Genomic DNA, 27,682 nt, shown 5'->3' on the forward strand with positions numbered 1-27,682 from the left:
AGTGTTAATACAGAGGATTCAGATGAGGTGAGGAGAGAGGACTCAAGATTGGTGAGTGAAGTTTGATGCTCTCCTTCTGCAGGGCAGCCCTTATATACCCTGGTCAAGGGTTGGCCCAGTACCCATGACATTTCTTTGTTGTTGTTTATCCCAGTTTTGATGACCAGGTGAGCTCTATTTTCTTGTTTACTTCCTCCTTTCAACATCTTCTGCCTCATTAAATTATTTGTTTTAGGGCTTCCTAAATTTTAGCCGTATTCTAGTGGAAAGTTAAAATAGTTGAAATACTTAGACATAGTCAGGGAACTTGAACATTTAGTAATGCTCATGAGAGGAGGTAGTATTGTGAGGATCATTACTTTTACCATTTGGTATAGTGGGAAGACTTTGGACATATGTCAAGAAACTTGGGACCAAATACTCTCTTTTTAATGTCTTAATCTCTGATTCTTATTACTTGTATAACCTTAGGCAAACCACAACTTCCCTGGGTCTCAGTTTCCTTGTCTGTAAAATAAGGGAGTTGGATCAGATGGTTTCTGAGGTCTCTTCTGACTCTACATCCACATCCTTAAAAGTCTATGATTCTATCTCAGCCCTGCCCCTTACTGGCTATACTACCACAGGCAAGAAACTTAATTTCTTTTTCCTTTCCATTCTTTACCTGTAAAATGGGAGGTGTGAGGGAATACTATCTATGCTACCTGTCTCATTGAGGCAGGATTGTAGAGTGTGCAGAAGAAATTTGTAAGAAGACTAAAAAAGTAGGAAAGTGTTAGGATGTGTAGAATTTAAATGTTAAACACAGGAGTTTATATTTGATTCTAAATATTTGAGTCAACCTTTTGCACTAACTTGTCAAAATACCTAAAGGTAAGAGAGAATCATTGGTTACATTGAGTAGGGATGATATGATCAGACTTGAAGTTGGTGGCTGTAGGGAAAACAGATTAGAGAGAGGCTTGAAGCAGGAAGGCCAGTTAGAGGGCTATTGCAATGGTCTAGGTAAGAGGTGATGATAGCTTGAGTTATCAGGGTGGAGGTTGTCTGAATGGAGAGAAGGGGATGTGGATGAAAAATGAAAGCCAGAAGAGAAGTGGGCATCCAGGAGGATATGGTCAACAGTTTCAGCAATTGCAGTGAATGTTTGAAAATGGGGAAATAGGAAGAGAATAAATCCTGGGTCTCTCCAATAGTGAATGGTTATTAATATAAGAGAGAAATGATAATTTCTCTCAATTATAAGTCCTTTGGAATTCTCTCTCTCTCTCTCTCTCTCTCTCTCTCTCTGTCTCTCTGTCTCTCTGTCTCTCTGTCTCTGTCTCTCTCTGTCTCTCTGTCTCTGTCTCTGTCTCTGTCTCTCTCTCTCTGTCTCTCTTTGTCTCTCTCTGTCTCTCTCTGTCTCTCTGTCTCTCTCTCTCTCTGTCTCTCTCTGTCTCTGTCTCTCTCTGTCTCTCTCTCTGTCTCTCTCTGTCTCTCTCTCTGTCTCTCTCTCTGTCTCTCTCTCTCTCTCTCTGTCTCTCTCTCTCTCTCTCTCTCTCTGTCTCTGTCTCTCTCTCTCTTTCTCTCTCTCTCTCTCTCTCTCTCTCTCTCTCTCTCTCTCTCTCTCTCTCTCTCTCTCTCTCTCTCTCTCTGTATGTCTCTGTCTCTCCTCTCACTGGTTCTCCCTACTTTGCTCAGGAGTCTGGAAGCACAGGGGCTACCCCTGGGATTGATCTCACTATTGATCAGCAGGAAGATTTGGCCTACTTGGCTTTGAATCTGGACTCATTTGTCCCTCCTTAGGCAAGCTGGTGGGCTCCCCTCCAGCCAACTTACAGAGTTATGTGTCGCAAAGTGCTATGGGTAAAAAGACCAAAATAAAATTATTCCTGCTTTCAAGAAATTTCTATTTTACTTCTTTAATATTTATGGAATAGGATTGGAGAAGGTAGATAATGAGACTTGCCTAGGATTGTGTATTAATGGTGCAATAAGTGCAGTAAGATGCCCAGAAGCATGCAAAGATTTTGAGGGTCAAGGAAGGTATATCATTGAGAGTGACTAGAAAGGGAAGTAAAGTTAAAATGAGAGTGATGCTCTATTATGTTAAAATTGTATCTTGTTCTAGTCTCCCAACCATCTAGCCAGTATAGTAAGTAAATTTACAAGTAGGCAATATAAAGTGGAAGCTAGCTTGCTCAGCAGATAGAGAGACTAATCTTTCTGAGTTCAAATCTGCCCTCAGACATTTAGTAGCTGAGTGATCCTGTGCAAGTCACTTAATCCTGTTTGCCTCAGTTTCTTCATCTGTAAAATGAGCTGGAGAAAGAAATGGTAAATTACTCAAGTGTCTTTGCCAAGAAAACCCCAAATGGGGTCATGAAGATTGAAACATGACTGAAACAAATGACCACCACCACCAGCAGTATAAAGTAGCAATAGCAGGGACTAAGATTGCAAAGGGCAACCTGGAAGTCACATACAAACCATCCCAAAGATCAAGAGCATAGTTTACATACTGTATTACATATTAACCAAAATCACATCCTGGGAACATGTGCTGAATCAGGGGAAGCCATCTAGGTTTTGCTGTTGGAGATTTTTGGTCCTATGATAAGCAAATCTCAAATAAGTTTTAGACATTTGCAGTAAAAACCAGAAAAAAATGTACTGATAATTCTGAGATGATGGATGTGTTTACTTTAAAATTTAACTGAAACTTTAAGATGAATTCCATGTATTAATGGACTAACCCTCAAGGAGGCACAGAGAAGGGTTGGTCGCTTCTTCTCTAAAACACTATCAAATGAGACCTCAAACTCCTGCCCCCAGATATGCTTCCTTTTCCATTGGGTCCATTCTGCTGAGTGCTTCCAAATTCAATCCGTTGTTACCGGAGTGATTCTTGGTGCTTCTCCCCCTCCTAATTCTTTTCCCCATGCTGCTCAGTGTCCTTCCCCATCTCATCCTCTAGCCCCATGGCATCTGCCTCTGTGACTCCTCTTACTGCTTCTCTACATAATTTTGGTGTCTTGGTGCTTATACCCTCTGTGCCTCGTTAAAGTGGAATTGCTGTCTCATTTCCCCTTGTCATCATGGTCTTTCACAGCTAATACCCAAAGAACTAGGTGTGTCTGCTCTGGCTCATAATTTCATAAATTAATTATCACTTCATCTAGGAAGGATCGAGATTGTCTGGATTAAAAAAATAGGCTTATTAAGAGAAGGGGAAAGATGAAACAGGATGTTGTGCTCTGATAAGGGCTTCTCAGAACTCATGATCTTGGATAGTGATGGAGGAGTTTTGCATGATGGTGAGGGCTGAAGTATGAATATTTGGGGAAGGGATAGGGCTAGCTGAAATAGAGTCAAGTATAAAAGGATTAGGGATTGAGAAGGTCAAGGAGCTATGAGGTTGTTGTGCCCAAGGAGCTGAAGACATCTTAATGAAAGAAGAAAACAAGAGACTGAGAAAAAGTCTGTCATGGAAACTGAGATAAACAACAACAAGGAAGTATCTTGTGACATATTGGGTCAACCCCACCTCCTAGAGTATGTAAGAGCTATCCCAAAGAAGGAGAGCATCAGACTTCCCTCACCTCCTCTGAGTCCTTTCTCTCCTCACCTCATCTGAACCCTCTGTACTGACACTATGGGTTGCTGTGGCTGTAGAAGAAGCTGCGGTGGCTGTGGTGGCTGTGGCGGTGGCTGTGGTGGCTGTGGCGGTGGCTGTGGCGGCTGTGGTGGCTGTGGCGGTGGCTGTGGTGGCTGCGGCGGCTGTACCTGCTACCGTGTAGGCTGCTGTTCTGCCTGCTGCCCCTGCTGCTGTGGCTGCTGTGGAGGCTGCTGCAGTCCCATGGTCGTCTGCTGCCGCCGTTCCTGTGGCTGTGGCTCCTGTGGCTGTGGCTCCTGTGGCAAGGGCTGTGGCTGTGGCAAGGGCTGCTGCCAACAGAAGTGCTGCTGCCAACAATGCTGTTGTAAGAAGCAATGCTGCTGCTAGAGCAGAGTGACCAGGGAAGGGTCTCCAGGAAGGACCTGTTGGGGCCATGTTGTCCAAGAAGGTAAGACTTTGCTTCATCTCAGTCTATCTGCTTCTCTGCCCTGTCCATCATCTCCTGGGCTCACTGCTGTTGAGTGAGTACCCTCTTAATTGTAGGACGAGTATGCTTTTTGTGAGAGGCATCATGATGTAGTGGTTAGGGCACTGGGCTTGGAGCTGGGGAGACCCAGGTTCAAATCCTAACCTTAGACACTTATTAGCTCTGTGACTTTGGCCTTTAGACCTCAATTTCCTCATCTGTAAAATGGGGGAAGGGGCTAGATTTGATGGCTTCAAAGCTCCCTTCCTGCTCTAAATCTATGCTTCTATGGCAGTGGATACTTCAGACTCTCTGGTCTCTTCTGGGTATAATTCTATCACCAATCTGTCCTTTTATCATTACTAAGGCAAATCCCCAAAGAGACCAACTAATATGAAGCAAGTCATAAACATACAGATAATAGGATCCTGTTTCTCTAATCTTTTTATCCTTTGAAATCTCCCCTGGGATATTATCTTCTCAATTTTGTTTCTACATTGTTTCCTTTCAGAGCCCACAATATGTCACTGTTCTTTTCTACTGTATTTTGCCTTTCTACTAATTCTTTTGTTACTCTCAATAAAAGATACTGAATAACTGCACAACAGTCTCCTTTTTCTTATTTGATTGTGTCTCTTTCTCACATAAAAGAGGTATTTTTCCCCCTCACTTAACATGGATAAACAAACTCTGCCTGGCTTCAGGTTTTCTTTTATGTCAAACTCACATTTCCTTAAAACAAATCTGTATTAAGATTTTTTTATCACCCTTTCCCTCAATATACCCTTCCTCTTTCTCCCCGCACAGATTCATTCTTTATAACAAAAAAGAAAAAGAAAAAACTTCATTTAAACAAAATCAACCAGTACAACAACCAAATCTGATACATGCTCATCTTTTCAAGACGATTTTAATCTACCCATGTTGTTGCTATGAAATCAAGATAAATCATTTTGTCTTCTGCCTCAAGCACTTCCTACGGAGGCCAAGTTCAATCCCTCATTTCTTGTTTCTCTCCAGGCAACATGAATTTTGCGTTACTCACTGGGGAAAAATGCTGAAATGTTATCTTGACTCAATGAAAACAACAATAATTGATTCACATTTACATAGTCATGAATCAAGTCAACAAGCATTCATTAAGTATTTCCTATGCATCAGGCCCTGTGCTAAGCACTAGAAACACAAATACCAGCAAAAGAAAGACAGCCCCTGCCCTTCAGGAGCTTACAATCAAATGGGTGAAGATAAACATAAAAGGATGCTAAGAAATGACTGTGTGTGTGTGGGGGGGGCATCTAGGAGAAGGTACCATAGGGATCATGGCAGAGAAAGAAGTAAGTCATGAGAGGGTACCTGAAAGGAATGAAGCAGTGAACATGGCTACTTTCCTGGTCACTTTCCTTAAAATTGAGGCTCTGAGGGGAACTGATCAGATAGAGGAAGGGTCTACAGGGGCTGAGTGACTTTGGGTGGAAGAAGGCTATAGCATTAGAGTGAAGAAGGAAGTTTAGAGAGTTTGAAATAGAACCTGGAAAAGAATACATGCTTTCTTCATAAAAAGCTTCTTTCATAGTTCATATAAATATTATTACCCCATTTTACAGATTAAAAAAATACCTGTAACTCATCTAAATTATTACTTTCCCACAATTAATAGTCACGTAGCTAGTTTGGGACTTAGGTCTAAGCAGTATTGATTAATAGGATTAGTGTTTTAATTCCTTTTCTCATTGATTAAAAAAATTGCAAGATACATATTGGGCAGAGCACTGGCCCTGGAATCAGGAGGACCTGTCTTCAAATTAGACCCCAAACACTTTCTAGCTGTGTGAAGTGGGCAAGTGTGGGCAAGTCACTTCATCCTGATTGCCTCCAAAAAAAAATGGTTGTTGCCCAAGATTCAACCTGAAAAAAAAACCTCTTTGAAAATACATGCAACTTTGTTCCCTGCTTTTTTTTTTCCTACTTCTGATCCCATGTGAAGTTTACATGGTTCTTTTTGGTTGAATTACAGGATTCTAGAACTCAGTAGAATATGCCATCCCTTTGCATGTTGGGAGGAACAAATGGATCAATTATTTTTCAGTGAAAACTCCATATTCTTAGTCAACTCCCCATAAACCCCATCCTGTCTCCCAACCCACTGGATTGTGCTAAGAGATGGGATGGGAAGGGGTCACTTGATGGGCAACAACCATTGTTCTGAAGTTCTCTGAAGTGACTCAGGTTGTAGAAAAGACCAAGACCAGTTGGGTTCACACATTTGCTGTTAGCCAAGGTAATTCCAGGTTTGTCATGGACCAATCAGCTAAGTTGTAAGAAGTCCTTCCTTTACTCTTGAGACCTAGGTTATAGATTCAATGCCAACAGTATCATTGCTCCATTTTACCTCCATTTTGTATCCTGCCAGTCCCCTGTGATGCAGTATATTAATCCCAGGGGCTTGGGGTAGGATATTGGAGATATATCAAAACTGCTGGACAGAGCAACTCAAAATGCATGTTTAGTGGGTAGAATTGAGGCACAACCATAGACCTGAAGTTGGAAAGGATCTTAAAAGATATAGTTTCATAGGCAAATTGGCAGGGACCTTAGAGTTCAACACCTTCACTTTAGAGATGAGGGAACAGCCTTAGAGAAATAAAGTGACTTGTCCAGGGCCACATTGTTTGTAAGTGTATGTTCACATCCCAAGAAAGGATTCGAACTCAAGAACGCCTAATTCAATGTCCCCATTTTCCAAGTGAGAAAACTGAGACCCAGAAAGCTCAGGTTACTAAGCCAATGTCACAGAAGTAATAAATGTCAGACCTGTAAATAAATGTAAAACCTAGACCCTCTTATTCCAAATCCAATACTATTTCCACTAAATGCTGCTGTCTTTTCAAGGAAAGCACCTACTTAGGGCAAAATCATGATATATTGAGTTGAAGAAAAGTAAAAGATCTATTTCTTCATCAAGGAAGTCTATAGGTTCAGTCCTGGGTGATAGACTTTCATAAGCATGTGGTTTTCACTGGCTTCCAGGGACTCCTAAGGCACCCTGTTGGTTGTTTCAAACAAAGTGTGGTAATGGAAAACATACCAAATTAATATCTGCACCATCACCTCCAGGTCCAGTGCTAACTGTGAGCCAAAGTTGGCTTCTGGGGGCATAAAAAACAAGTTGGAGGGGTTGGCAGGCACTAACTAAACCACAGAGGTGCGGGCAAATTCATGGTTGAAGGCTCATAACCACAGATGAATTATTGATTAAGTGATGTCAAGGTGGGCAAACTATAGCAAATGCTTTTTGTAGTGTTTGGGCCTGGCTTCCAAAGCTCTCATCAGCATCTGGTGAAAATAAGCTCACTGGATTCTCAGAGAATATGATTCTCTAGTGACCAGCTACAGGAAAGAAAAACAGTCCTAATCTTGGTAAACTGATCAGGAGTTCAAGAAGAATGATGTTCAGCAATGTGTGATGAGGGAAGGAGAGGAGGAGGAAGATGGAAAATAGGTTTGATAATAAATAGCTATGTATGAGAGTAATCTTGTTTTCAGGGATGATATAGCTCAGCATATCAATAGTCATTTATTAAGCGTTCTGTTTGCAGAACACTTTTCTAGGTTCTAGGGAAGATACATTTGGATCTCTGCCTGACCTTAAGGATTTAAAAATCTAGTGAAGGGTGAAAGAGGCCATGAACACAGAGAGTTAAAATAAACAATATTGGGGCAGCTAGGTGGCACAGTGAATGGAGCACCGGCCCTGGAGTCAGGAGGACCTGAGTTCAAATCCGGCCTCAGATACTTAACACAAAACTAGCTGTGTGACTTTGGGCAAGTAACTTAACCCCAATTGCCCTCCAAAAAGCAAAAAATAAAAAATAAAAAATAAACAATATTGCATGATGAGGGTGTTAGAGCTTTATAGAACAAAATGTAGGATGTAAAGTACAAGGTAATGACCAACAGGAAGGTTAAAGGAGACTTCCTGGAGGAGGTGGGTAGTGATTTGTGAATTGTGTTTTAAAGAGTGGGAGGGGGTTCAATGGGTAAAGATGGGGAGGGAGGGCATCCCATGGGTGTAGAGCAAACTGAACAAGGTCATGGAGGAATGAGAGCACAGTGCACATTCAGGGCACAAGAAGATGTCTGAGTTAGCTGAAGACAGATTGAGTACAAGGGAGTAATATAAGATAGGGTTGGAAAACTAAAGTCACACCAGGTTTTGGGGGGACCTGAATGCCAGGCAAAAGAATTGGAACTTTTCTCAGTAGGCAATGGGGAGCCAAGGAAAACTTTCGAAAAGAAAAATGTCCTTAACATATCTACACATAAGAAAGCTTATTCTGACTCTAGAGGCAAAGATAATTGGAGGAGGAAAGAGTAGAAGTGGGAGGACTAGACAGGATACTATATTAGGGATGGAAAAGTAGGAGCAGAGAAGAGGGGATGAATGTGAGCAATGTTGTAAAGCAGAATTGGAAAAGGGGATATAAGACATGACAGACTGGGAAGAGTCAAAGGGAATCCAAGATTGAAAGTGAGTCATTCAGATGAATGGTGATACCACCGACAGAACCAGTGAATTCAAGAGAAAGAACAGGTTTAAGAAAAAAATAATGAGCCCAGTCTTGGATATTATGAATGTAAAGTTCTTTTGGGATGTATATTTTGCAAACAAGTTGGAGATGCAGGTTTGAAGCTGACCTTGCTCCTAAATTCCTTGACCAGTGTGCAGTCACAGGACTATGCTGGACCAAGCTGGCAAGAAAGAGTGAGAAATGGGGAGGCTAGCATGGCACAAGAGGGTGCCATATTTAAATCAAGGAAATGGAAGCAATCCTATTTTAGAAGTCTGAGGACACAGGGCAGTTTGTTTGCAATAAAGTGGAGGGAAGGTGCTCAAAGGCCACCGTGCAGTGGGCAAGAACTGAGTGAACTGGGCTGAAGTGGAACTGGGGAGGTGTATGAATTATTCGAAAAGAGGTGAAAATTCAGAAAGACAGCATGTCTGTGCCACTTATAGCTAGGGACTGTAGGGTCTAGCTGGGAGAACCAGCTCAACAGGATATCAATGACTTTACAGTTGGTTTGTATACAACTAGATTGTATTTCATAAACTGCTATCGAGTCAGCGATGTCCGTTTCCAATATGAAGTGGTAGAAATCACTGAGGAGCATAATAAGTCAGGAAATACAAGAATGTTTCTGTTGTATTATTGGCTTTTTCCTATCTCCTTTTGTTCTCTTCTTTCTTCTTTTACTGAGCACTAACATGTGAGGTCTACTCCTGAATGTTGAGTTGGGACTCTAGGGGGAAGGAGGTAATTTGCCTCTTCTCTGAAAACCAGGGCAGTATTTCCTTGCAATACACCCCAGTATACAGTGAAAGTATAGTATAGTGGCTGGAGTATGGGTATTGTGCATAGTAGATGTTGATTGATTGATTGGTGTTAGAAAGACTCAGGTTCAAATCCTTCTCAAACTTACTAGCTATGTGATTCACTTTTGGTATGCCTTGCTAATGTTTGCTGTGACTTCTTTCATTATCAGATCTCTTCTTCTTGAGACCTTGAAGCCTGATCTAGACCATCTAGACTTTCCATTTTTTGGCCCAATCCTTTCCATTAGATTTAGCATTACTAAGGCTCTTCACACACACACACACACACACACACACACACACACACATAAATACTGCCTAGCGGTTCCATGATCTCATTAGGGTGGGTATTCCCTCCATGTTGCAGATTATACTTCATTCAAGTCTTTTCATCCTGGGTGATTTTGGTCTCCAGTCTCTCACAGATTCTCCATGGGCAATATACACACCATACTGGACACCTTCCTCTAGATCTTTAAGTATCCCAGAAGTACTCAGGCTGCCCATATGTTGTCTCTGGTTCTCAAAGAATGATCAGCTCACCTTTTTTTCTTGATGGTATCTTTTGCTCAAAGGCTGCTATAAAAGAGAACTGAAGAAAGACATAAGAAGCATGCAGAGATTTTACTAGACAGAAGTTAAGATGATTAAAGGGTAGGAAATAAGACCTTAGAAAGGGTATGTTGCTAAAATATACAGTGAAGAGAAAAGAGGTTTGTCAGGTGATAATAATTATCTTTGAACATAATAAGCATTATCATTCACAGAAGGTAAACACTGGATCTATCTCTATTAAGGAAAAAACAAACAAACAGACAGGCTTAAACTGCAGAATCAATGAAAAGTTAAATTTAAGGAAGATTTTCCCAATGAGTGAATATTGGTTACTCATCAGAATGAAAGTATGGAACTGTTTTTTTCCTTTGGACCCTTAAAATATGGACCTCATTTCTCTGTGATAAGGTAGGTAGTTCTTGGGCATTAAAGGATGGAAAGCATGAGATATTAAGGGCCTTCCATCTCATTTGTGGTCAGCTATGCTAACGTTTATCAACGAGAAATAGAAGCCCATCAGAACACCCCATTTCTGCTGTGAATGCCAAAGAGGGCTGAGGCCATGGAAGAGAAATGGGACTTTGTTGGTTGAATTCTAAGAGGCTTTAGACAGACAGGAGATGGGCCAGTCACATGACAAAAATAAAAAGCTCCTTCACATGACAGACATGTGCATGGGAGGGACCTCCTCATATGATGTGCTGGATCTTCCATTTTCTGCTTCTGATGTTTGCTAGCTGTGTGATCACAAGCAAGTCATGTAACCTCCCTGAACCTCAGTTTTACCATCTGTAAAACTGGAGATAATGGAACCTGTGACACCCTACCTCACAGGGTCTCTGGGTGACTCAAATGAAATAATAATAACAATAGCTCACATTTATATAGCACTTTAAGGTTTGCAAAGCTCTGTACAAATGTTTTCTCACTTAATCCTCACCACCATGGGACGTAGGTCCTATTATTATTCCCATTTTACAGATGAGGAAACTGAGGGAGACAGAGCTAGGAAGTGTCTGAGGCTAAATTTGAACTCAAGATTCCCTTACTCTAAGTTCAACACTCCACCCATTGTGCCACCTAACTGAATATAGAGTGCTTGGCAAACTTTAAAGCACAATTGAAATGTTATTTATAATTGTTGTTGTTGTTATTATCATTGCCTAGAATAGCACAAGACAGTCCTTTCACAACAGCTGTCCTATTATGGCTTTGTGACCCTTAGACATAGGACTGACAAATCAGGATAAGTCTACTGTCCAGTATGTAGTAACCTTCATAAAATAAATATTTAATAATAGATCTGATAAATTCACTACAGGGTAGCTAGGAGGTGCCATTTTGCACAGAGCACCAGGTCTGGAATCAGGAAGACTCATCTTCTTGAGCTCAAATCTGGCCTCAGACCTTACTACCTATGTGACTCTGGGCAAGTCATGTAACCCTGCTTGCCTTGGTTTCCTCATCTGTAAAATGAGCTAGAGAAGGAAAGGGCAAACCTTTTCAGTATCTCCACCAAGAAAACTCCAAATAGGGTCGTGAAGAGTCACACCTGACTGTAAAATGACTAGCAAATACTCATTATCCTCGTGAGGCAATGTGGACTATTGGATGGAAGGCTAGATTTAACATCCAGGAAGACCTGGTTCAGATTCCACCTGTGACTCTTAATAGCTGGTTGATCATTGGCAAATCACCTAACCTTCTGACCTTCAACTTTCTCATTTGTAAAAGGGGGACAATAGTCTGCAATCCTGTCTCAAACATATTTGGGCTCTGTGACTCAGAATGGGTGGGCATTTCTGTTATCTCTCGGTACCTCAAGTAATTCTCAAAGATCATAAGTTTCAGAGCAGGTGCTGATATCTGCACTGGGATGGGAAGTTCTTCCCTGGGAGAGTCCAAAAGCAATGAAATTTCCAGGCTGGCTTACATACACACACATATACATACGTATAAATATATGTATGTGTATGCACATAGGTATACGTGTACATACATATTTATGCACACAGTATTTGCATATGTGTCTCCTGGAGAGGAACTTCCCTTACCAATATTACCAGCATTGAAATTTCTAGGCTGGCCAACACACACATATATACACGTGTGCGTATATGTATACACTTGTATATTTGTACATAAACAAATACATATATGCCTCTTAGAGAGGAACTTCCCTTACCAATATTACCAGCATTGAAATTTCTAGGCTGGCCAACACACACATATATACACGTGTGCGTATATGTATACACTCGTATATTTGTACATAAACAAGTACATATATGCCTCTTAGAGAGGAACTTCCCTTACCAATATTACCAGCATTGAAATTTCTAGGCTGGCCAACACACACATATATACATGTGTGCGTATATGTATACACTCGTATATTTATACATAAACAAGTACATATATGCCTCTTAGAGAGGAACTTTCCTTATCAATATTACCAGTATCTATATTTAGGTAGATAGATATGGATAAGGGGTGTCCCAAAAGTCTTAGTGTAGTTTTAAGCTTGAATGGTTATTATATTATAACTACATAATATAAAGTAATGTAATATAATCCAATCAATCATCAACCTTCACAGGGGTAATGTTCTGAAAAAAATGGCTCAAAAGTAAAAAACATGAATGCTGACACATTGAACCAGTGGGAAATAAAGGGTTAGGTTTTTGCAAAAAACTGTAATCTCTCACTAGAAATTACTGACGATAACATTTTTGTATAAACAATTCTTTATAACAAAATATTAATTCTGATAATATGTACTTTTCCTAACACAGTAGCCATGAAATGTCCCATAAAATGCAGTACACAAAATAAAATTGGTAATATGCAAAACATTTTTATTGCTCGTAATTCCCTGGAATTTTGTGACCTTTTGTGCTAACATCTCAATAAAAAAAAAAAAAAGCAAACAAAAAACCCAACACATTGATTTCAAACAACATTCACTTTTTTTTTTAAATAAGCAATTGGGGTTAAGTAACTTGCTCAAGGTTACACGGCCAGTTATTTCTGGGTGTGGTGCTGAGTGTCTGAGCCCGGGATTCGATCTCCAGGTCGTCCCAACACTGGAACCGGTGCTCTTACTCGCTGAGCCACCTGGCCTCCCCTAACATTCACTTTTTAATAACACATCAAACCTATGGTATTACAAATACTATACAACAAATAAAATTCTTTTTTTTTTGGTTTTGTTTTTGCTTTTTGGAGGGCAGTTGGGCTTAAGCAACTTGCCCAAGGTCACACAGCTAGGTTTTTTTTGTGTTAAGTGTCTGAGGCCAGATCCAAACTCAGGTCCTCCTGACTCTGGGGCTGGCAATCTACTCATTGTGCCACCTAGCCACCCCAACAAATAAAATTATTAAAACAAAAGCAGTTTTAAATCTGAACATTATGTTTGACTGTTTCAGATGGCAATGTGAGGGTATTGTATGGTATGTTATGTTGCTGTAAGCCTCCCTACTTTGGTCACTCTCTGAAAACCAAGGGAGAGGTTGCTGGAACTTCAGTCACTGCTGTCAGAAGATACTGAAGCTGGCTGGTAAGGTCTGGGCATCCCCTTTGACACTCTGATCTTCAGGTGGATGGACCTGGAAATCATGAAGGATGCACCAGCTTAGAATAATCCATCCGGTGATGTCTACTGTATGTGCCAGCTGAGATTCTTTTTTTTTTTTGCTTTTTGGAGGGCAATTGGGGTTAAGTGACTTGCCCAAAGTCACATGGCTAGTAAGTGTGTCACGAGTCTGAGGCCGGATTTGAACTCAGGTTCTCCTGACTCCAGGGATGATGCTCTATTCACTGCACCATCTAGCCACCCCATCCAGTTGATAATCTTAGGGGTCTTGAAGTATGGGAGCACAGCAGAGGCTTGTCGACACTCAACCTGAGGCTGCCATTGATGATGGATCCACAGCCTCAATATTTCTAGCCAGATGGTTGATTAGGCCAAAGCACTCCAGCCACTCCCCAAACTTGCACATCTCAGGCTTGTAATTTTTTTCTCTACTTCACGTAGCTGGGAACGTGTGAGCTTGCCAAAGTGAGAGTCAAGTGAGGTTACTAAGAAAATCACACAAATGCTTAAAGTTGTGAAAGTTAAACACAAGAAGGCTGACTGTATAACATAACATGAAATAACATCACGTCACATGAACATAATATGACATTGCATTGTATTATGATTATATTTGAATAACTAATTACTGCTAAAGCTTAAAATTGCATTAAGATTTTTGGGACGCTGTATGTAGAACCTGCTTCATAGGATTCTTCATGAAACTCACCCGATATAATGTGTATAGAATGCTTGCAACATTTAAAGTACTTATAAATGTGAACTCTTCTTACTCTGCTTTCTGCTCCGGGTCACCACCCCATCTTCCCCACCACTCCCCAGCCACATCGCTGCCCCAAACCCTTTCCAGTACCAGGCCAATATGGGTCCTGCTTCTTCCAAGTCTCAGGTGCCCTTTGGAAGGACTCTCCCTATAGGTTTTCCCCTTCCCTGTCTATATCTATGGCAGCTGGGCCAGGCCATGTAAATCAGCCCAAATTCTTGGCACTAGCACAGGATAAAAAAGGGGGGTGTGTCAGATAAGAACCAGCAGTGGTTCACAAGCAGGGGGAGGGAGAGAGAATGACAAACCTTTGATCCATAGAGAGATGAAGAGAATCGGCTTTTCTTTTCTGTTTATTTGCTGTTAACAAAGATCTACCAGAGACAGGGACATAATCCTGGGTTAGAGGGTCCATCCAGTTCTAGCGCCCTGGGAGCTAGAGATTGGGTGACACACTGATCTCTCATCCCAGCCACATGACATGACCTTCTTTTTATGCTAGCCAACCCTTTCCTTGGTCAGAGAGTGATATCTTCTATCCTTTGTCACTCCCCATTCCCTACCAACAATAATTTATATTTACACAGTATATCCCCAAAGCCTCAGTGCATTTTGAAGCCTTAAGACATCAAAACTGCACCAAGACTTTTGTGACACACTGAAAACTCCTTTCCAGTTGACAATGGACTTTCCTCATAACGCTGTAAGGTTAATAGTGCATGTATTATTGTTCCCATTTAATCAGTAAGGAGACTGAGGCTCAGTTTCCAAAGAGTTTTGCTCATAGTTATACAACTCAGTAAATAGTGGAACCATTTATTTCCGGACTTCAGAGCCAGCTTTGCTGACTCTGGGTTCACTGTTATTTCAACTACTAGACTGAAATGCCTTTCAGCTCACAGAGGGAAGGCCATAATAGGGTTTTCCCCTATTCTTTCCCAGCTTTCTAAAATAGCACACCGATCTCTCCAGCATTTTAAAGGGAGACTGACAAGAAAATATTTCAAGAGAAACATCTTGGCATTGATGGTGGAGGAAAGGATGATATCTTCCTCTTTTGCACTAACTGAAGGACTTCTGGCATGTTAAAAATGTTTTATTGATTTGTTTTTTTGTGTCAGTCATTTTCACATATCCCTTCACCCCATGAACTTTCTCTTGAAAGAAAAACAGCTGAGTAAAGACAAACTATAGTGATTACATCTGACAGTGCATAACTGTATAACATTAAAAAAAAACAACAACATAGGATCAGAGGTCTAGAACATGAAGTCAGATCTATAAAGGTGAAAATTAATAGGACTAAATATAAAGTTTTATACTTAAGTTGGGCAGCAAGGCAACACAGTGGATAGAGTGGTCAGGAGGATTTGAGTTAAAATCAAGTCTGAGCTGTGTGACTCTGGGCAAGTCACTTAACTCTGTTTGCCTCAGTTTCCTCATCCGTAAAATGAAGGGGAGAAGGAAATGGCAAACCATTCCAGTATCTATGCCAAGAAAACCCTAAGTAGGGTAATGAAGAGTCAAACACAGCTGAAAACAACTACAACACTTGAGTTCAAGAAGTTCACCTTACAGATGCAAGATGGAGACAGGCAGCCATTTGTCAGAAAAATATCTGGGGGTTTTGAGTTGTATAGCAGTTAAGAGATTTAATGGGGCTTCTCTAAGGATTTTTTTGCTGCATGGTCAAGAGAGATATGCGCAGAGAGGTGATAATCCTGCTGTCCTCCCCTCTGATCAGGCAATATCTGGAGTATTATGTCATTTTTAGGTGCCATTTTGATCACCCCAAGGTAGGCAGAGGAGCTTTTAGAAGAGGGCCAGAAAAGGAGTGAAGGGTCATATGATCTTGCTATATGAGGAGCAGTTGAAGCAGCTAGGAATGTTTATTCTGGAGAAAGGAAGAATTAGAAGGACCATAACAACAGCTTCCAAGTGTTGGGCAATCAAGCTGCAATGTGGTGGTGGCATCCCTAGATTTTTTTTAACTCGACAAGAATGTATTTTCTCTCCCTCTCACCTGCTCCCCTCAATGAAAACAAGAAAGGAAGAAAGAAAAACAAACAGATTTGTATGGTCTAGCAAAACAAATTCCCAAGACAGCCACGGCCAAAACCAAAAACAAACCACATCTCATTCCTCATATTTAGTACATAGCCCCTCTGTAAGGAGATGAGTAGAATTCTTCATCATTGGTTCTCTAGAATCATGGTTGATTATTGTAGTTGATCAGAGTTCTTAAGACTTTTAAAGTTCTTCATTTTTTTTTAAGCAATCGGGGTTAAGTAACTTGCTCAAGGTTACACGGCCAGGTGTTTCTGGGTGGGTGCTAAGTGTCTGAGCCAAGGATTCGATCTCCAGGTCTTCTCAACACTGGAGCCGGTGCTCTTACTCACTGTGCTACCTGGCTGCCCCAAAGTTCTTCATTTTTATAATGCTATTTTAATATGTCTACTCCACTCGCTTCAGTTCAAATAAGTCTTCTGAGGTTTCTCTGAAACTGTCTCTTTCATCATTTCTTATTGCACAATAGTACTCTATTGCCAAACTCTAGACCATAATTTGCTGGTTCATTTTCCAGTTGTTGGGTTTCTCTTTAGGTAGCCTGGAATTATTATACAATTTTGAACTATCTTCCACACCCAGGTCAGGCTGATCAGTAGCTTCAAAGCTTAAGTTTTATCTAATATCAAAGCTTGATTTTGTAATAATACCTCATTTGCATAGTAGTCATTTTCTAATGCTTCATTCGTACATGGAAGTAATACTTTAATAAATATAAAAATAAATAAATAATATAGATAAACACTTATTTGTCTGAACTCTTCTGACAAGGATTTGAAAACATGTTTTATACCTAAGACAAGGCCCTAATGAAGAATTCCCTTATTGGCTAAGAAAAATGTCTACTTCAAATCACCAATTCACAATCATGTCTTAAGTCAGTAGATATGATATTCTGTAAATATGGCAGAAAACCCTTCTTAATCCTGATTATTATCAAATCAAGTGAAGGATAATGGGGGAAATATCTCTCTCATCAGAAAATTCAGCTGCAGAAAATTACAACAATGTGTTGAACAACATTCAAATGGCTTATCAGAGGAAAAAAATAATAGAGAACCAAGCTGAAATGGAATTGGAGCTCATGAAAAGAAAAAAGTATTTTGCCTGAGATGAAAATGTACCTTGGTTTCTGTAAATTTTGATAATCTCTTATAAAGAATTCCAATTCCCTGATTTATAAAGAATTAAGCCTTTTAGGGCAAAGAAAAACAGATGGGTGGGCGATTATAGGTCACTGGAGATAATATCTGCAAATCCAATATATATAATGACTGAATGTCTATGTGTATGTGTATATCATAATATGATATCTATAGTCCCATTTCTGTCACATACTCACTGTGAACCCCAGGCATGTCAATAAATCTCTTAGTACTTCAAGAAACTCTAACATCATAGGTTATAAAAGAAATGCTATCCTGCATCGGGACAAGAAGTTCCTCCCCAGGAGAGTCCTACAGAAATGCAATGTCCAGTCTGGTCTGAATAGATGTATGTATATTTCACACATGCATATATAATATTGTCACATACATGTACCTTCTGAAAAGGAACTTCCCAGTGTCATCTAATACGTTGAGAGTTCACTTGAATGATTCTTTATAAATCAACCAAAGTTGCTTTAAACCCCCTTTTTTTTTTTTCAAATTGTCCTAGACTTGAATTAAATAGTCCAATACATCACTGAGAGAAAATTGTTCTATAAACTGTGCAGGGCTATGGAAGTGGGAGCTATCATGATTTCTGTCCTCTGACTACAAAATCACAAAATCTCAGAGTTGGAAGTGAGCTCAGAGGTCACCTAACCTGATATGTTACCATGCAATCCATGGGTACCTGGTAAATGTTTGACGATCATTTCAAAACAAACAAAACTCCCCAAACCAAAAACATGCACATATGACAGACTTTTAAGTTTAACGTATGTCATAAATATTTTCCCACAACTTTCTTAAATCTAGACAATTGAGAAAACAATAAATCAAGCCCTGATTTGCAGAATTTTGCTCATTCCCAAAGTGTTGTTCATACTGAAAATTAATAATAATAATAATAATAATAATAATAATAGCATTTATATAATGCCTGTGATATTCCAGGAGCTGCGCTAAGTACTTTACAAATATTATCTCATTTGATCTTCACAACAACCCTTCAAGGTAGATGCTATTATTATCATGTGTATTTTGTGGTTGAGGAAGCTGAGACAAACAGGAGTTCAGTGACTTGCCCAAGGTCATACAGCTAGTAAGAGTCTGAGACCATATTTGAACTCAAGTCTTCCTGACTTCAGACCCAATGATCTAGGGTTCCCCTAGCAGTCTCTAGGCATTGAAAACTGGTATGAGCCAGTGTCTGCTTATCACTGATATATTCAACAAAATTTGGTCATCTAGCCATCAATTGAAGACCTCTAGTTAGGGGAGAACTTGTTAGGTAAATAGTTACTGAAGTGGACTGTTCCACTTTTGGTTAGATTTAATTATTAGGAAGCCATTTCTTTCCATTGAACTACAATCTCTGTCTCTGAAATTTGCATCTATGTTCCTAGATGGGTGCATGAGGAATCAAAGAGGATTGAAGACAATCAACATACTACATGTACACCTCAGCTTCCCCCTCCCACAGACCCTTGCGTCTTCTCTTTTTCAGGTTAAACATCCCTGAGAGGTCTCAATGCCACAGTATGCGGATTCAAATCCTTCCTCTGACACTAATTGTGTGACCGTGGGCAGCACTCTTACCTGGTTATCCATGAAAATGGGGAGGGATGAGTATGGAGAGTAACTCAAGGACCTCTAATTTGCCTTTTAAGTCAATTAACTTATGAACCCTGATTCCTTCTATGATGTATCTTAAGATACCCCACCATCTTTCCTCTGGATGCACCATGGGTATCCAATTTTAATATGTGATTTGAAGGAGTAAATCTGAATAAAAATGAAGGTACTTCATTATCTTTTTTCCACTTGGGCTTTTACCCATATTCTTTGTGTATTTATTGTTGGCAGAAACTTGAGTTCTTTCAACCTTAGGAGATGAAAAACATCAAAGCAGATGGAGACAGCTCTGTTCAGAAACAGTTGGTGCTGGCAGATCCTTATGATGACAGAGTGGGTTGGCCAGCCTGGGCGGCTAGCAAACCATTTGGAAAGCAGTGTGAAGCTCCTGAAACAAAGACATCCACATGATTGGAGGGCATGGACGTGGCAGTCCCTGAACCCCTTCACAACAAGGTAGGCAGAATCTGTGTTAGAAATTGATGCCATGTTAGCCAGAGAGGTGGGATGGTTCTCTGCAGAATGCTTTACAGCATAAATGTTGAAGCCCCTGTCCACAATTCCAATTTTTCTTCCAAAAGAGGAAAGAACAACATATTGCAACATTCACAAGAAACTGTCATGTTGTACAATCCAGAGGAAAATGTTCTTGAGGGGTGGCTGAATTTTCATTAGCATATTTCAGGCAGGGGCATTATGGGAATACAAATAATGTGTGTTACATGAGGTTTCTTGGGAACTGTATAACCTAACTCAAAATACATGGCTAATATATTTTGTTATCCTTATTTGCCATGAAATAAAGAGATTCTGAAAGATGGAGATTCTATTCAGTTCCAGAATTATTTATTATTTAGGCAATAGTGACACGCACTGACAGTCTGAGAGACAGCCTCGTATAGTGGATGTAGAAAGTCAGAAAGACTGAATTCGAGTCCTGCCTTGGACACTTAGTTATGTGACCTTGGGTCAGTTATTTTCCTTTTCTGGGCTCCTGATTCCTTATTTGTTAAATGGGCATATTAGTTTCGATGACTAGGTTCTCTGCCTCTGGCCCAGAAGCAGTGACATGTGGCAGGAAAGTGTTTATGAGCTAAACCTCCTTAGCTGTCTCTATGGTGACCAAATAGAGATCTGGCAGCAGTCCTTCTGTGTGCTATCCCCAGATACTGGGAAAGCTGAGTAAGCCTTGCAAAGATGTTGTATGCTGTAGGGCACCAAGGCAAGAAAATAACACCAAACTCCTTTTATTCATCAAAAAACAACAACCCACAAAAACTTGTTTATTATCAGTAGGAAATAGTAGATCATTTAGTTAATTATATTAATTATTATAACATATTAATCATGATATATAAAGATATGATATAATATTATGTTACCTATTTCATATCTTATGTTAATATATATTGGCTATATAGTAACAATTAAAATAGTTGATAATGCTAGAAATCGTTCATTAGAACCAGCCACTTTGTTGATGAAGTTTGTACATAAGCTCATAAAGAATTACAGGTCTGTAGCTAGAAGGGACTTCAGAGGCTATCCAGTCCAACCCCTACAGTTGAGGACACTGAGGCCAAGGGATGCTAAGTGATTTGCCCAGAAATAGGATTTGATTCTGAAGTCAGTGTTTTTCCACTGTACCCCACTGCCTCCAGGTGGCCACATATGTCTTTGTTTTGTTTTGTTCTTCATTATATGTGTATATATATATATATATATATATATATATATTTTTTTTTTTTTTGCTTTTTGGGGGGCAATTTGGGGTTGTGACTTGCCCAAGGTCACATGGCTAGTTTTTGTGTTAAGTGTCTGAGGCCGGATTTGAGCTCAGGTCCTCCTGACTCTCTTCATTATATTTATTACATGATTGTTGTATATCTGCATATGTGTCCTGTATTTTTTTTTTAGCTTTTTGGAGGGGGAAAGGCAGGACAATTGGGGTTAGGTGATTTGCCCAAGACCACACAGCTAGTAAGTGTTAAGTGTCTGAGGTCACATTTGAACTCAGTTCCTCCTGATTCCAGGGCTGGTGCTCTATTCACTGCACCACCTAGCTGCCCCATGTCCTGTATTTTCCACTAGAGTCTAAGCCAGGGCTGGGGAACTGTGGCCTCAAGGCTACATGTGACCCTCTAGGTCCTCAAGTTTGGCCCTTTGAATCTAAACTTCACAGATCAAATCCCCCAAATAAAAGGATTTGTTTTGTAAAACTTGGACTGAATCAAAAGGCCACACCCACGGACCTAGAAGGCCAAGTGTGGCCTCAAGGGTACAAGTTCTCCATCCCTGGTCTAAGCCCTTTGAGAACAGGGACTATTTGTGTGAAATCTTTGCAAAGATGGTAGCTACTTGCACATGGGCAGTGGGTGTTACATGAATAAACAAGTAGTTTATTAACTAGTTCTTGCACAAGAAGCAGTCACCAGAGAGGACCAGTCACCTGATGGAAATGCAGTTTGACTATTTGGCTTATTGAAAAGATAGATGAGAAGGATGCATCTTGTACTAGTGGGTGGGTGAACGTGGGCATGCTCCGTACATGATCTGTGCTCTTAGCCATGCCATAAGCATGCTTTATAATAACTATCCTTATAGCAGATTCAGCGTCAGCTCCCTTGAATCAGTAATTCCTAGGAAGCAGAAAGGAGGCAGCAGAAATTTCAGGGCTTTTTTTCCCTTTTGTTGCAGGGAGCCAATACAGTATGAAGTATGACAGATTTTAGAAATGCGGCTCCTTCAATTTGGATTCTTACATTGCCTCACACAGCATGGCATATTAAATAGAACGCTTGTCTTGGAAGCTGGAAGACTTGGGTTCTAATCCTGCATCATATACTTGCTAGTTGTGTGACCTGGGGCGAATCCCTTGACTTTTCTCAGACTCAGTTTCCTCATTTGTAAAATGGGGGATAATAATAGTTTCTACCTCATAAGGTTGTTGTAAGGATCAAGCTGAATAATATATGTAATATATCAATATATATTATAAATATATAATAAGATCTATTAAATATCATTATATGTAATCTAATATCTATAGAGCAGATATGTCTAATATAATAGATATATATCATGTTATATATAATATATGTAAAAATATGTAATATATGTTAGTTATTATTATTACCAGGGTTTGGGGGCTTTATAGGAATAATTATAGAAAGGGAAAATCTTTGTTCTTAACCACTTAAAAATGGAAAAGGACAAATCTATGTGAATTTAGACAAGTCCTTCTATGGACTTCAGTCTCCTTATTAATAAAAAGAGGCAATTAGACTGAACGAGCATTTGTAAAGGGGCTCTTGAACTCAGGGTCCAATCCTATAGAATCCCTCAGCTAATTCAGAGGCAAATATAGAATTTTCCCTATATGAAAAAATGAGTTTATCACAAATTACTTAAGTTATTCTGTTGCAAATGTGATTTTAAGCTAAACATGAAAAGGTTGAAATCATTAAATTAAGACAAAGAAGTCCACTGAGGAAGAAAACAAGAGCCAAAAAGTAAGAATTTCCCATGGAAATTGAGATAAACAATAACGAAGAAGTATCTTGTGACATCCTGGGCTATGTCTCTGAGGAGGGTATATAAGGGCTGCCCTGCAGAAGGAGAGCATCAGACTTCACCCACCTCTCTTGAGTCCTCTCTCCTCACCTCACCTGAACCTTCTGTACTGACACTATGGGTTGCTGTGGCTGTAGAAGAAGCTGCGGTGGCTGTGGCGGTGGCTGCGGTGGTGGCTGCGGCGGCTGTGGCGGCTGTGGCGGTGGCTGTGGTGGCTGTGGCGGAGGCTGTGGTGGCTGTACCTGCTACCGTGTAGGCTGCTGTTCTGCCTGCTGCCCCTGCTGCTGTGGCTGCTGTGGAGGCTGCTGCAGCCCCACGGTTGTCTGCTGCCGCCGTTCCTGTGGCTGCGGCTCCTGTGGCTGTGGTGGCTGTGGCTCTTGTGGCTGTGGCAAGGGCTGTGGATGTGGCAAGGGCTGCTGCCAACAGAAGTGCTGCTGCCAACAATGCTGCTGCAAGAAGCAATGTTGCTGTTAAGAGGGAGTGATCAGAGCTGGGCCTCTGGGGAAGACATTTGTGTGTCTTAGAGCTTTGGACTCTGTCTCAGATTCTGGTCTGTATTATCCCAGTTTAGGCACATGATGCCATTAAAAATTGTTCCATTTGAAAAAAATCTAAAGGCACACAAACCATTTGAAGCAGGAAAATGGGCGCTAGCCCAGCTACTGAATAATGCTCAGATCTTACCTAGAACTCAGACACATCAAATCACGAGTTCTCATGGTTTGTTCCTTGACTGTGTTTATTCACTCTCATATAATCCCTGTGCTTTATTTTTCTGCCTACTGTTTGTACACATTGTTTTCTACTTTTTTCTTGCTTTTCTGATATGCTAATTGTTGTACTGCTATTTTCTAAAAGTCTCAATAAAATAAACAAAAATGTTCTGAAAAGAGTCTGTTTTTATTCATTTATCCACCAAATATGTGTCTTAAGAGTTTTCAAAATCTTTGATGGAAGACCTGTGTACACTTAGAGTAGTAGCAAACTAAGTTAAAAATCGTTCCTATTTCTGGTATAGCTTTTATTCAACTGCTAGGCTAGGGTGACTAGCTAACAATTGATTATAGGAAAATAAGGTTATATTTAATACAAAATTGGCAACTTTGCATAGTGAGTAGAGAGGTAGTTTTGAAGCTGGGAACACTGGGGTTAAAGTCCAATCTCTGGCACATACTGGAAGTGTGATTCTTAGCAAATCTAACTTCTCTGAGTTGTAGGAAACTCTCTATGACTATAAATTGAAGAGAAGTTTCTTACCAAGATTGTTAGAGGGAGTTTCCTCTCTTGGGTGTCATTCCAAGTCTAGTTCCTATTTCTGTTTAGTGCAAAATAAGTTACTTCACCCTGTTTGCCTCACTTTCCTCATCTGCAAAATAAGCTGGAGCAGGAAATGACAAACCACTCCAGTATCTCTGTCAAGAAAACCTCAAATGGGGTCATGAGGAGTTGAACACAGTTGAAAACAACTGAACAATAACAACAAAGGCATTTTCTTTACAACTAAATTTATTTTGAAGTCATTTAGATGACATGCTTCCCTAGGGCATTTAACACATTTAAAAATACTATTTAATCCAATAAACATTGGCTAAGTACCTTCTACATTCTAGGCATAATACTAGAGAAAAGAATGAAAATAGTCCCTACCCTCAAGGAGTGTACATGTTACTGAGGAAAAGGAATAACAGAGAGAAAGAAAACAGAACATGCACATAGATAATACAAAATAGATTTAAATGAATGAAAATTGCAGTCCATCCACCACTGTGCTTACCAGTGTTCTCCCCAAATTCTCTGGTCTAGTCCACCCAATATGCTTGAGGCAATACTCAATATCCCCTCTACACTGGGAGGGCACCAGTGAAGAACTTGGCTTTTCTATCTGTCATCCCTTGCTCTTGCTGTATGACCAGCCCACCTTCTCTTCCTATTACACTATCTCTTGATATCTTTCACTCTTTTTCTTCTTCCAAGTTCCTTCTTGGTTATGTGTTATAAGTTTGTTCTTTTGATCTCTGATTTTGGGCTAAATAGTAATTTTATTTAAAGGTATCATTTATTTCCCTTCCTCAACATCATGGGAATCCCTGAATTCCCTTTTCCCTCTCTACTCCCTTTGTCTGAGTCAGGATGAGCTCAGCATGTTCTGAATGTTGAAAAGTTTCAGAATCACTTCTAGGGTGTATTGCAAAAGTCTTTTTGGCTTGACTCAGGGGGATTCAGAGCCAAATCAGTTCTTCGCCACTTTGACAGAAGAAGTAAACCGTCAGGAGGTCAACATTTTGCTACTTCCTATTTCTGTTGGCAGAGTTAAGCTTGGAAGAGAGAGGAAAAGGGGAGGAGAAAGTGGTGGGATTTGAAGGCTATAAATTCCCCATTAGCCAAGCTGGAGTAGAATTTGGTAACTATTTTACCATCTGATTCTAGGACTTCAGGACAGTTTTCTTTGACAATCTCTTGGAGGATGTTGTCTAGGCTGTTTTTTCCATCATGGCTTTCCGGTAGACCAATAATTCTTAGGCTATCTTTCCTGAATCTATTCTCCAGGCCAGTTGTTTTTCCAGTGAAATATTTTACACTTTATTCTAATTTTTCAATCTTCATGTTTTGTTTGACTCTTGATGCATCATAGAGTCCTTAGCTTCAATTTGACTGATTCTAAATTTTTGTGAATTATTTTCCTCAGTTAGTTTTTGAAGCTCCTTTTTTAGGGAGGTATTTTTACCAGTTAGATTTTGAACCTCCTGTCCCAGTTCACAAATTTTACTTTTTAGGGATTTGTTTTCTTCAATGAAATTTTTTTCCAATTTGGTCACTGTAGATTTAAATTTATCTTCTACCTGTCTAATTTGGCTTTTAAAATCTTTCTTGAGCTCCTCCAAGAATGCTTTTTGGGCTTGAGACCAGGTCATATTTCCTTCTGTGGTCTCAGGTCTGGATACAGAGTCCATGGTGTCTCCTGAAAGTGATTCTTCTCATTCACAATAATAGGATTCAATTGTCTTTGGTCTTTCCTTTGCAAGTTGGTCTGAACAATTGTGATTGCCTATTTCCCTATCTTTAAAGTGTATTTATGCTTCTGGGGTACAGAGGGCTCTGACTCACACCGAGAGCTAGGTGCCTGGTTGTTGACTTTGTGTGCTATAGCCTCTGGATGTCTAGACTGAGGCCAAGGCCAAGACTCTCAGTGTTTCCCCTGAGTTACTCTGAGGTTCACAGAGTAATCTGTGGGGGAGAGGTGGTCTGGCCACTTCAGATTTCTGCCTCTATGCCCCTGGACTACATCTCAGGCAGGTTCAGCAACTGGCAGCCAGCAGAGCTGGTGTCTGCAGATTCCCCTGGAGGTGCTAAGGCCCACCTGGGCTTGTGTTGTTAGTGCTTGCTGGCTCCACCACCCTGGGTTTCTGGATCTCCTGCTGGTCAGATGAGGTGGGGCTTGCTGGGACCCCTCCCACCCTTTACTTCAGACACCTTACTGACTCAGTTGCACCCTTTCTTAGTGACTACTAAGCCTGAGGCTATTTCCACTATTTCAGGATTTTACTCTGGTTGGGATATTTACCTCTGGGTTTTCTGGGTCAGGGAGAAGGAATTGGAGCAGCTAGAGTTTACTTTGCGATCTTAGCATCTGGAAATTCATGTAGATGATTTTTGAACTTACAGGCTTTGGGCTGATAGCCCCAGGAGAAACTGCTGTTTCTGCTGCCAGCCCTGAGCTTTCTCTTACCCAGCTCTGACCAATCCTCCGCCCTGTGGTGAGACAGCTGTGAATTACCCTTGGGGTGGGTGAGTTCACTGGCTGGGTCCCCTTCTCACTCTGCAGTAGTCTGCTTCCAGGTCCACGCTGATGCAGCCATGCTCCCCTTGCCCAGACCCACGTAGACACTTTCCTGGGCTGGATTCTGCTATGCTCCGTCTCCCAATGGATTCTGTCACTCTAAAACCTGTTCAGATGTACTTTTTAAAATTTAGTGAGGGGATTCATGGATGAGCTTAGAAAAATTACTGCTTCTGTTCTACCATCTTGGCTCCCCAAATTGGAGTAAAATGTAGGATGGGCAGCATGGGACAGTGGATAGAAGGTTAGCTGTGAAGACAGGAATTTCTGGATTGGTGTCCCACCTCTGATATACAATGGCTGTGTGACATGAACAAGTCCTTTTAGCCTCTAGGATTTCCCAAAGACTGAGTCTCTGAGACTAAAATGTAGTCACTGACAGAGGATGACATGTGCAAGGCTTTTCATGACATTAATTTTGTGGCCGTGGGCAAGTCATTCCAGCTCTGTGGGTCTCGGGTTCCTCAGCCACAAAATAGGTATGCTGTACTAGATAATCTTTTTGGTCCCTAAACTTTTATGATCCTGCCTACTCTTAATACTCAAACAGATCTCATTGATTCAGGAATTGCTTCCTAGACGCATATAGCAGTCCATCCATGACTGTCCTTCCTGTGTGACTCTTGTCCATCTTCTTCCAAAAGTTCACCTAATGATGGCTACATTTATGTAGTGCTTTAAGGTTTGGGAAGCACTCTCTCCACACACATACATATGTGTGCGTGTGTGTGCACATATATACTTACATGCATGTATGCACACATATGTATATATGTATATACATGCACATATACATATACAGAAATATATAAATTTGATCCTCCAACCACCCTGGGAAGTAGATGCTATGATGACCCCCATTTTACAGATGAGGAAACTAAGAAGTTGTGTGTTAACCAGAGTCACGCGGTCACAGAGCTAGTAAGTGTCTAAGGCAGGATTTGAAGTTATGTCTTTTTGACTCGAGGTCCAGTGCTCCTCCTGCTGCTTCATTTAGCTGTTTTAGTGGGCTGGAAGTTGTCTTCCCTTTCTCTCAACCTCAGGAGATAAGAGAGCACCAATGGGGTAGTGGA

At 40.5% G+C, this 27,682-nt stretch overlaps 2 protein-coding genes across 2 annotated transcripts; both read left to right on the forward strand.

Annotated features, from left to right (window-relative positions):
• The first annotated feature begins 3,489 nt into the window (after nt 1-3,489).
• On the forward strand, nt 3,490-4,595 carry LOC138174251 (small cysteine and glycine repeat-containing protein 7-like). Its single transcript, XM_069104429.1, has one exon. It carries the CDS (start codon nt 3,635-3,637, stop codon nt 3,980-3,982), a length of 348 nt encoding a protein of 115 aa, XP_068960530.1. The 5' UTR covers nt 3,490-3,634; the 3' UTR covers nt 3,983-4,595.
• An 18,293-nt stretch (nt 4,596-22,888) lies between these two features.
• On the forward strand, nt 22,889-23,245 carry LOC138174198 (small cysteine and glycine repeat-containing protein 7-like). The gene has a single exon (XM_069104406.1). The coding sequence runs from the start codon at nt 22,889-22,891 to the stop codon at nt 23,243-23,245; it is 357 nt and encodes a 118-aa protein (XP_068960507.1).
• Nucleotides 23,246-27,682: the final 4,437 nt, after the last annotated feature.

Source organism: Petaurus breviceps, unplaced genomic scaffold (genome assembly GCF_028583685.1).
Source record: "Petaurus breviceps papuanus isolate PSGF00001 unplaced genomic scaffold, PetGlider_PUasm1.0 688, whole genome shotgun sequence".
Classification (NCBI taxonomy): Eukaryota; Metazoa; Chordata; class Mammalia; order Diprotodontia; family Petauridae; genus Petaurus; species Petaurus breviceps.